Here is an 11,615-nt window from a genome sequence, read left to right as displayed (position 1 = left end):
TAAGACCTGCGAAAACCCTGTCCAGGGCAAATTAAAACCTGTTTGTGGCTAAAGTGGCTAATAACCTTCTGTAGAGTTTACAAGCATCTGCAAGATCTCTCTCCCATGCCAATCTGCATTGTTTTGGAGGATTAATAATCCCAAAATGAGGATGAAAGTATGTCATCTAACATTAAATCCCAATTTTAGCATCTGAATTGAGACCAAATGTTACCCTACTTATATTTAAGTGACATTGCAAAATGAGCAGTTGCTTAAATGGCCATAATTTAAATAAAAACATTGAAATCTTTGAATAGATTTCACCATAAAGATGTAATTGACTGCCACCTACTGGATTAAAGATATACTTGCACACTGAAAGAGTTTAGAAAAGTGTTTATTTTTCAGTTACCATCAGTCATTAATTTCTCACAGTGTACATACAAACAAAATATAGATTTTGGTATTGCAAAGTTCATTACACCTAATAACTATATGAGTGATCTGTAATATGCAGGTATTTATGTTAATTTACCAAAAAAACACTAACAACTTCATAAAGCTATTTTGATGTATTGTAAGTCTATTAAAGTTATATTTAGACATTCATTGACTGTGTGGCCTTCACATAATATTGTTTGAGAGAAAACATTTTATATTACAGTCAGATAGTATTAGATTGGCTCAGGCTTTGCCATCTTCACCAAGGATCTTCAGCAGGGTCTGACGAAAATCCCCTGCTGTTTCAGACTACAAAAAAGAAAATGAAGAGAATATGATTAATGTAACTTCTTGCATGAAAGTTACTTGAATTTTTGCTTTATACAATGCATGTCCAGGTGTAAACTGGTGAAATATTGTGCCTTGCTAAACACTTAGAACATGTCAGTAAACCATTACAGATTTTGAGGCTTTTACTTAAATATTTTTGACTCATTTCAAAGCACAAAGGAGGGTCGTGCATTCTCTTAATGTCTTAAGGTTTAGCAGTTCATAAGTTTACAGTGAACATCAGTCACAGTACTTGAGATGTTATGAAATGCCAAATGCGATTGAAATTAACAGGAAATTGTGCACTATTTTCAGAATTGGTTATTTTGAACAAATATGATGTTAATATGTTACTCAAAAAAAGCATCTTGCGGTCTCAAAATGTTGCCCTATATTTTGCCTTATAACTATTGCCCCTATTGACACTATATCAGTCTATCCCCCTAGGGGCTTTTTTACCACAAGTTTGGGGTAAGAGGTCTATGAGTTACCATAGACTTTGTCAGTTCAAACCAGTCTAGCCATTCTCTGTTGACTTCTCTCATCAACAAGGCATTTCCGTCCACAGAACTGCCGTTCAATGTTTTTTGTTTTTGTCACCATTCTGAGTAAATTCTAGAGACTGTTGTGTGTGAAAATCCCAGGAGATCAACAGTTACAGAAATACTCAAACCAGCTCATCTGGCACCAACAATCATCCATGCCATTATCTAATCAGCCAATCATGTAGAAGCAGTGCAGTGCATAAAATCATGAATCAACCCAGATACGGGTCATGAGCTTCAGTTAATGTTCATATCAACCATCAGAATGGGGGGAAAATGAGATCTTAGTTATTTGGACCATAGCAAGTTTGTTGGTGCCAGATGTAAAAAATAAAATGTCATAAATAGTTTTTATTTATCAATTAACATAATACAAAATCCAGTAAACATCAAAAAGCTAAATCAATATTCGGTGTGACCACCTTTCCATTTAAAACAATTCCAATTCTCCTAGGTGCACCTGGACACAGTTTGTCTTGGTTGTTGGCAGATAGGATGTTCCAAGCTTCTTAGAGAATTTGCCACAGTTCTTCTTTCTATTTATGCTCAATTGTTTCTGTCTCTTTATGTAATCTCAGACTGACACGATGTTCAGTGGGGGCTCTGTGGGGGCCATGACATCTGTTGCAAGGGCTCCCTGTTCTTCTGTTCTAATCTTTTCTATTTGCAAAAGTAATGTTTGTGAGTCTAACATTTATATTTCCTGTTGACACACTAAAGCTGAAGATATAAATAACCATCTGAAGACAAATGCTTTTGTAAAACATCTTAAGTGCCTAAAGCTTTTGTATGTATATATATATATATATATATATATATATATATATATATATATATATATATATATATATATATATATATATATCACACACCATTGCATAAAATCTAGGCTCTAAAATCTCTCTCTCTCTCTCTCGCTTTTTAGAGCCTAAATTTTATGGTAGTGATATGTGTTTTCTAAGTGTTATCACTTAAATATGTATAATATAATTTACCTGTAATGTATCATTTAGAATGTATTTAATTATTACAAACAAACTTTAATTTCAAATAATAATTTATGCTTTTTGGCCCAGTGTTTCCAGTATTTTCAGTTTCGGACAAGAATTGTAATTTCACTGCATCATTATTATTTAATAATAGTATTAATAAATAGTAATAATTATAAAATTATTCTCTGTGTTATAATACCCTGGCAAAAAAAAAACTAAACTGCTGCAACTGGGTTTTTAAAACAGCTGCTGAGGGAGTGACAGTAAATTTGGCATATTTCTTTTGACTGTTGTAATCTATATATTTTTTCTCTTTGGAAAATCGTTGAAGCTTAATAGTGGAAATCTGAAAAGGGTCCATTCGTAAAAACAAGTGAAGGCAGCATCTTTAGACAGTGGCCCATAGTAACCGCCTATCTCAGACTGCAACCAGTTAGGAGACAGAGGCATTTGCATTCAGGTAATCAGTTAAAACAATAAAGAGAAGCAAGTAAGCAGTTATTATCATACACTTATAAAAGCAGGACATGATTTAAAAAAACGAAACTAAAGTATTTAGTTTTATAATAGTATTTTTAAAAGCATTAAAAGAATTATATAATTTTGATGTTGTTCAAAGTTCACATTTAATGCTTCTTACCTCAATGGCAGAGTATAAAGAACTGCCAAACAGCTTCTTATATTCAGCCTTGATGTCCTGCAAGTCAATCTCTGATCTGCTCACTATGATTCTAGCTAGGGTGGATTCAGTAGTGCCAGCACCCTGAAAGAAATAAGAATACAGCATTTCTTCTAAAAAGGTCTGCTTGCTGGTGTTGATAGTAAAATGAAATCATGTTTTTTAGTTTTGGGTCTTTGCCTTATTATATAATTCAACAGTAAGGTGCTAAATATATGAGAATATAAAGATCTAACCTTCATGCTTTTATACAGCCGCTCTGCAAGGTAAGCTGGGACACTCTTAACACATTTAACTAAAGGAGGGAAACATTTGTTAAATCTTACTTGAACTTACTTAAATGTAAGTGCTGCTTACCCACAACATGCCACCACAATGCTAGGGTGATTTGGGTGGTTATTTACAGTCCCAAGTCAAAAAATCCTTGCACTAGTCTCTATGATAGTCTATGAGTACAGTACAATCACTTAGTAAAGTATCGTCATGGTAACTGTTGTAACCTCTGTTCCCTGATGGAGGGAACAAGATGTTGTGTCGATTGTAGTGACACAAGGGGTCTTCCTTGGGAGCCTCACGTACCTCTGAACTTGAGAAAAGGCCAATGTGAAATTGGTAGACAGAATTTGCATGTCCCGCCCCCGGACATCCGGTTATAAAGGGAAGCGGGTGTGTGTCTGTTTAGTCAGGTTTTTGCACAGGTGACACGTGTACTGCTGGCAGGGGGACCTGATAATCAGGTCGTGCTTACAAAGGGACTTGCCATTCACTGCATCGTGGTGGGCTGCGATAAGAGAGACATACACCTTCAAGATGGTGGGGGACAGCCTCCCCTCCAACCTTTCCTGCAGGAATGAAAGCACTGACCGAACTGCGCATCCCTGCAGGTCTTTGGAACTGGAAGAACACCAATTTGCGAACAGACGCCACTTGAGGGCATAAAGCTGCCTGGTAGAGGGAGCTCTGGCTTGGTTGATCGTGTCTACGACTGCAGGTGGTAGACTGCTTAAGTCTTCCGAGGGTGGCCATCACCGCGCCCGAGTGCTTGCGCTGTGACCTTCGTAGCTCTGAGAGCGAGGTCTTGGATATCGATCGATGCCAATAATCGCAAAATGGCCAAATATTGGGTGATTAATCGGTAGGCTGATATATCGGTCAATCACTATTATGAAATAATAAGAAATTTCTCCTTTTTTATTTTTTTAAATGGAGCTGTTTTTTTTTACCTATACATAAAAATGTGAAGTGATTTATTTATTTTTAATCATATTTGATACATGAGGCTTTAAACGACATTTATTATCCTTCAGACACCCAGCAATTAATATTTGTAAATTACTTTTGTTTACTGAGTTTCGCTTAGGGGTCTAAAAAGATTATTAAAAGAACTCCCTGTGTTTTTCAAGAGATACCAAATGTTCTGGAGTTTGGCCAAGACAACTTCCTTTCCTTGGTCTATATAGAAATGTCATGACATTACAATTGAGCACATCAAATACAATGTTTTTTTTATGAATGAAATAGTTTTTCAAAAAACAATTACGTTTTTATGCCCAAACACTATATTGACATTTAATAAAAAAAATAAAAATATCTGGGTGTCAAGAGATTCAGAATGTGTTATTGATAATAACAAAGCAGGCTGCGCAAAGGAAAATTCATGATCAGTTCCCACTTTAAATATATCTAATAAAAATATATATTTCAGTATTTTCAAAGCTCTTTTTTTTTTGTGTGTGTGGTGGGCATGAATAGACTGTAATTATGATTCAGCGATAGACCTAAAAAAAGTATTTCCATAAAATAATTTACAAAATTTTAAGCAAGCACAAGTTGCTTCAGTTCAGCAAACACTCAACTTGAAATATCAGTAACAATATGCTGTAAAAATTATTGTTACTTTAACTTCATTAAAATCAGCGAGGATTTCACAGCAAATCACAATTGCACAAACAGGCATGCACATCACAATACAAGGGTGGAAATAATATTACAAGGTCTTCTACTTCCAGAGGAGCACAGAAACTTTCAGCAGGACACAGTAGACATCTAGTACATTGCACACAACAGGTTTTTCAGCCAAGTATTACATTGATGAAGTAGAAAATCATTTATCAAATATGATGGTTTTATATGGTTTTAATACTTAGATTAGGGGTTTATTCAAATCCCTAACTGAAAGTATAAGCAAGTAAAATAGTGGTTAACTATAAAATAAACTTATAATATCACCTGTAGCCACAAGAATATCCTCCAGTCTTCCAGACATTTCCTTCTCAATGCTCTCCTGCAGGGTTTTTCCACTCACACTCTTGTACTCAACCAGAGCTAAGACACAATGAAAGAACAAGCATATAGTTCTCATATGTATTCTCACAAGTACTCATTCACATTTGGTTAACAGTTTGAACACATTTGTCCAAACAAAAATGCAATTCTGTACAGAAAACTTGCTGCCTAATCAAGTCGTACTTTGTCTGAGCTGAGGAACACTCCTGTGGCAGAGGATGTCGATAAACTTGCTCTCGTCTGTTCCCCACTTCTTCTCTCCTGCCTCATACAAGATCTGTAAAGTATAAAGAGAACTTGAGATCAGCTTCATGGTTGCAATGGGGGATAACTGGGGGCAATGCCCTCCCTTAACCTCAAAGTATACTTTAGTAAGACGCGAACGCTAAGTGTCTGCGTACAGGACGCAGTTGTTTTTTTTAAAGGCACGCGTTCTGAACGTGTGTGCATGCGCCTTTAATTACTTGCAGTAAATAGTGGGTCCACAAGGTAGCAACACTTAGTTGAGTCATAGACCTTATTCACGCTAGTGCCATCTTTGATTTTTAATGGGAATGACAACGAGGCTGTGAGGGATAGACTTATAGTCTCTTCAGTGGGCTGAACTGCAGTTTAAAGTGTTTTTGGATCATTCCGTGGACAAAACATTGACAAAATATTTGTCCAAGAACATTCAGTGTACAAAGGACTCCAGACAACATGAGTTATGGAAAATCAGATGTGATCTAGGAGCTTAATACAGCTTTATACCGTTCGTGCGATTGAAGAGCTGGTAAGTCTATCCGTCACAGTCTCATTGTCATTCCCATTAAAAATCAAAGATGGGGTCTGGGCGTGTACTGACACTGACTACCACTCCTGGAGTAGCAAGTTCGAATCCAGCTTGTGCTGAGTGACTCCAGCCAGGTCTCCTAAGCAACCAAATTGGCCCGGTTGCTAGGGAGGGTAGAGTCACATGGGGTAACTTTTTAAAACTTTTCATGAGAACTGTGCTCTGTTAAACTGACTAAACTGCCAGTGTGAAAGCCCCCTTTGATGCGTGTTGGACCCACGGTGCGAATTGCTTTCACACTAGCAGTTTAGTCCTAAACCTAGATGCGACGCTGGGGGGACTGAAGCACATGTCGTGGCCAATGGGCACAGATGCTGGGCCACTTTTCCCTAACATGCACCACAGCCCTGGGAGGTAGGTATGGGCGGATCGATCCTAAAGTATTGCTGGTTTTACTACAGTAATATTGTAGTAGTAACCATAGTTAATTGTGTGGTAACTATGGTTTAACTAAATACTATTGTTTAAATATAGTCACTGTAGTGAAACCATGGTTCATTTTTGTAGGGGTAAACAAAACAGAAGTCTAATAATTTTCTGTTTAGGCTCACAAATGTAAAAATTATATTTTGAATTATAATAATTATGAATTATGACTTAAAATTATATTTTTATTAACCATTTTATCCCAAGAAATCACAAAAAAATCAGGTTAAAAGTAGTATTGGTATTGGTATCGATAGCAACGATATTGGACTTCAAATTATTGGTATCGGATCGAAAAGAAAATAAGTGGTATCGCCCATCCCTATTGGGAAGACATGCCGCAGAGGAAGCCACGGCCCCACACGCCACGAACCAATGAGGGGAGTGCGTGCAGCCGCCGGACCCTGCCACATCCTGGATCCTCCTCTGGACACTCCCAATAATTCAAGACAACCCTTTTATGTTTATTATTGTTTTCAATAAATGCCTCTCTGAGGCTTGACGCCAAACACTGTGTCAGTCTCTTGCTCACGCACCACATAGCCTATGTCATGCCTCGAAACCTTTTAAACAGTATTGAAGGAGTTCCCATGTATGCTTGGCACTTGTTAGCTGCTTTTCCTTCACTATTCGGTCCAATTCAGTTTGGTAAACAAATTAGAATATATAAATACATTTTCAATATGTCTTCTAATTTCATGCATTTATTCAGTCAAGTGTGCCCAAACTTTTGACTGGTAGTGTAAAAGTCTGCCAAAAAATTAAATAGTGTTTACTTCACCTTGGCATCCTCTTTAGCTTTTGCCACATCCACATTTGTATTCTCGTCCCTCTTGCCCTTTTAGTTAGAGAGATAAACAATGTGTAAGCAAGATGACTGCACAACTCATTTGAATTCATTCAAATATGATGCAGGACAGGGAAAAATGTATTTTAATAAACCTCTGCAAGGATCAACAAGGCATTTTCAAAGTCCCCCGACACCTCTGATTTAAGGTCATGAATTAGAGATCTTCCAGTTTCTGAAAAATAGATTACAATTGATAATTATTGTAAAATCTTTTTTTAAAGCTTTTTGGTGAAATAGATGTGAGGTAAGTTAAAAGTAAATCTGATGAGATACAAACCCGCCAGATATGCTTCACACAGAGCCTTGATTTGATGGTTGGAGCGTGATGCAAACAGTTCAATTAAAACGCTTTCATTGGTGCCAGCTCCCTGCATTGCAAAGACAACTTCAATTGCTTTATCTTGGTCTGTAGCAAGATATGTATTGCCTATCTAAAACTGTTATCAGTCATGCTCAGCAGGGGTTACAGTCAAAGCAACAAAATGTCATCAAAACCTCCAATATTTTTGCAAATATGGAAAAGAAAGATTGTTTACTTTTATTGCCCGTATAAATTCTTGGCAGTCAAACTTTGCAGGAGGAGTGATCAGGGCCACCAAAATATCTTCAAAATCTCCACGAGTGTCACCTTCCAAGTCATCGCACAAAGTCTGAGAATAAAAACATAAGAGTGTTTTTGAATATCACTTGTAAATGTAGTACTGGTATGTGTTAAATTTACAGTACAAGAAATGGTGGTTTTACCCTTCCTGTAGCCTCCTTATAGGATTTACAGATGAGCTGGCGCTGGGCATTGCTCCTTTGAGTCAGAATGTCAATAATAGTCTTTTCAGTGGTGCCTGAAGTATTACAAATGCAAACATACATTTACACACACAGTGCCTTATTATGACATAAGGACATTGAGAGCCAGCCAATAGAAAAAAAATGGATTTCAACACATCAGATGAACGTGTGCACAGTAACTTCTCTAAAGAAATCTAACCACACCTCTAACATTAGTTCTTGTCTTACCAATGCCCTCTATAGCTTTCCTTAAAGCAGCAGCATCCTCGCTTGGGTTAAAGCCTGGCTTTTCTTTAATAGTGCCACGTGTTGTTGACTAAAATAAGACATTGATCAAGATTATTTCAACAAAAATGATTGTTCAATTCAGAAGGACAATATTAAAGGGTAAGTTCACACAAAAATGTAATCTCTCTCATCATTCACTCACCCTCATGCCATCCCATATGTGTATAACTTTCTTTAAATCTTTAAGATATTTAAAAGAATATCTCAGCTCTGTATGTCTGTTCAATGCAAGTGAATGTTGACCAAAACTTAAGCTCCAAAAAGAACTTAAAGGCAGCATAAATGTAATCCAGATGACTCCAGTGGTTTAATCCATATCTTCTGAAGCAATCCAATCAGATTTGGGTGAGAACAGACCAAAATATTACTCTAAAATACACAAGGAGCTCTAAAATATGATTGCACACTAGCAGCCACAGGTGTCGTATGATGAGATTGGCTGAAACGGCAAAAACTAAAACTGAAGAATTTTCCAGCACGAGGGATCTGCGCTGACTGTGAGAGATATTAATTTAAAGTTTACATAGGTTTAATGATAGTGCTATATTAATCTACTGTATATAACAATGAATGTTATGTATAATAATGTTATGGGGGAATAATCCTAATATCAATTGTCATGTCTGATTTGAGCATAAACTCCCTTTAAATATGTATTTTTGAAAATAATATTCAGATCTACAATTTGAATGTAAAATATTTTAAATGTATGTAATCAGTAACAGTTTGTAAGCAGCATATGTATCTAACATAATTCTGTATTTTCAGTAAGCAGAATTATTATCTAATATTTCCTTTGGCGTCACCATTGTCCTGTTTTAAGCTGACTTTATGTAACAGTTCATCACTGATGGATCATTTAGCACTTTTGAGAACAGTACTTTTAGCTACATTTTAAAGGAAATTTACTGTTTTGCAAATGTCTTTAAACTAATAATAAAATACAAAAATAAATCTGACATTTTCTTGATTCAGGCTTAGTTTAAAGAATCGTGAACCGAACCGTGAGATCAGTATCGTGAACCGAACCATGAGATCAGTATCGTGAACAGAACTGAACCGTGAGAAGAGTGAATCGTTTCACCCCTATCGATTACAATTCCTTGCGCCATCAAGCTCTCTGTGCAAGCGTCAAACTTCAAATCATGATCCTGCCTAGATACAGCAATGGCAAGATGTGCACTGAAAAATAGTCATATTTGACCAACAGATCTGAGACATACTTCTAAATATATTTATTTGTGTTCTGTATGAGAAAGCCACACACATCTGAAGGGTGATACACTTACAGTTACAGTCAAGGAGGATGGGGACTCCAATAGAAGGTCCAAATCATCCTGAAAATGATATAGAAAGAATTCAATATTCTGAATGTACAATTATCTTTAGTAAATAATACTTTCAAGAAGAAGAAATTTAAATATGGATACTGGAACAAAGAGTAGTGTCACTTTATCTGTGGGGAGGGTACCATTTTCTACTGACCCATACTGAAGACATTCCTGATATTTGTGGGTGGTATCGGTTCCTGTAAACAGATATGAAATTATATATTTGTCATATTTAATATATACAGCACTGCGCATTCTTTACGTACTAATGAGGATTTTTGAAACGGTCAAAATTGAGTATAAGATCCAGATGCATGTCGTAAAGCCTCTTCATTATGAAACTTTCCTGGCGATTCACGACAGCGTCACAAGATCCGCTAAACAACGGATGTTATGTGTCGCGTCTGATTTACTTTAGAATAATAGAACACACATCGTAACACACTGAACATCAATACGACAATCTTGGTAGCTCCGAGTCCATGATGAGATAACAAGAGGTTTAATAAATAATGCAACAAAACTTTCAACTTTACCTTTGCTAAAACGTCTCCGTCCACTCACTACAAGCCACACCTTTCACAATCTATCTTTGACTACGCCCAAACAAACCCAGAGGATATGAGATCAATATGAGATCATGAGCTTGGACTCTAGCCCAGACACACGAATTTAACGTTTCGCTACATCCTTTTACAATATCTGATAGTAATGTGCAGTCAATGAACAACATTCTGGTCATGCAATCTTACCCGCTATTTGCTATTTGAGTGTGTGATAAACTCGATCAAAATGTATTTCTGCTGACTGAAGTTGCATGTGACTGGAGCATATCATAGTGTTTTGTTAAATAACCTACACCACAAAAAAAAAAATTAAAAAAATAATCATCTGCAGGATATTAGTTGAAACACAAACTACACATTTAAGTAGTGGTGAGTCGACATTTTGGGCCACAGGACACTTTGTCTCCCATTATGTGCAGTGATCCTATTAAGTCCTGTTTCATATTCATATACCTTGCGATGCCACAAAAACCTTCTTCAAGAATGAAATGAAGCACTTACATTCATACAGACGGGTTTATCTTAGACATGAACACTGTGACTAAATCAGACCAAAAAAACAACACAAAGACATTTGTAACTTATGAAAGAGAGATGTTTATGGTGATGTAGCGTTCACACACCAGACTCGTGGATTAAATATCTTTATATGTCCATGAACGTTCAATTTGGTCATATTTCTGCTGTCTTCAGACCTGTATGGACTTTTCCTGTGACTTGGCATGGATCAAAAGCAGATTTTTATGTTTCCCTATCGAGAGGTCTCTCCTATTGCGTAAGTAGCTTACGCTATGGGAAAACTCAGTTTCTCGAGAAATATTGAAGTCTTTATGTAAAACGCATTGCAGCTGCACAGCAGACAGTAGTGAGCGAGGCAGCTCGGTCATTGGCTGTGCTGCGGCAACTGCTCGAACCAATGACGGGGCGAATCTGAACGCGCGACCAATGGGCGCGCGCCTCGCGTTCGCGCGCTCAGAGCCCGCCGAAATTAGCATAGCCAGGCTATATAATGGGCACGCCGTCATACGAGTCCCTTTAGATTTAGGGGGCTTTCACACTTGGTTCGATTGCCTGTTCCAAACCCGAGTTCGATTGCTCCCCCCTACCCCCTGCCCCCGATGGACTGTGTTCACATTATATATTTGTATCCGAACCGCAGTACGCTTGCGTCATCAAGCTGCAGCTGGTGCGTAATCGTGTTGCTTGATAACCGCGAAATGAAAAGGCTTCAGAATTCAATGAATAGACTTGCTCGGTTCACATTTGTTCTTCTTTTTTTTA

The 11,615-nt window shown here is 37.1% G+C and overlaps 1 protein-coding gene across 1 annotated transcript; it reads right to left on the bottom strand.

The window, feature by feature from the left end:
• Positions 1-363: 363 nt before the first annotated feature.
• Positions 364-10,377, bottom strand: LOC127636134 (annexin A3-like). The gene is made up of 14 exons (XM_052116543.1): positions 10,305-10,377; positions 9,923-9,965; positions 9,727-9,774; positions 8,378-8,465; positions 8,108-8,202; positions 7,900-8,013; positions 7,641-7,731; positions 7,456-7,535; positions 7,295-7,351; positions 5,439-5,532; positions 5,199-5,294; positions 3,206-3,264; positions 2,931-3,053; positions 364-732 (listed from the first exon to the last, which is right to left on the bottom strand). Exons 2-14 carry the CDS (start codon positions 9,935-9,937, stop codon positions 667-669), a joined length of 1,026 nt encoding a protein of 341 aa, XP_051972503.1. The 5' UTR covers positions 9,938-9,965; positions 10,305-10,377; the 3' UTR covers positions 364-666.
• Between the last annotated feature and the right edge of the window lie 1,238 nt (positions 10,378-11,615).

Source organism: Xyrauchen texanus, chromosome 43 (genome assembly GCF_025860055.1).
Source record: "Xyrauchen texanus isolate HMW12.3.18 chromosome 43, RBS_HiC_50CHRs, whole genome shotgun sequence".
Classification (NCBI taxonomy): domain Eukaryota; kingdom Metazoa; phylum Chordata; class Actinopteri; order Cypriniformes; family Catostomidae; genus Xyrauchen; species Xyrauchen texanus.
The sequence above is the reverse complement of the archived record's forward strand: the minus strand, read 5'-3'. Positions and strand labels throughout refer to the sequence as shown.

Excerpts from the sequence above, each read along its gene's own strand:
- LOC127636134 (XM_052116543.1), bottom strand. Across the intron at positions 8,203-8,377 it reads GAAAGCTATAGAGGGCATTG|GCACCACTGAAAAGACTATT; the intron begins GTAAGACAAGAA and ends GTAATACTTCAG. Across the intron at positions 7,732-7,899 it reads AATTTATACGGGCAATAAAA|GGAGCTGGCACCAATGAAAG; the intron begins GTAAACAATCTT and ends TTTGCAATGCAG.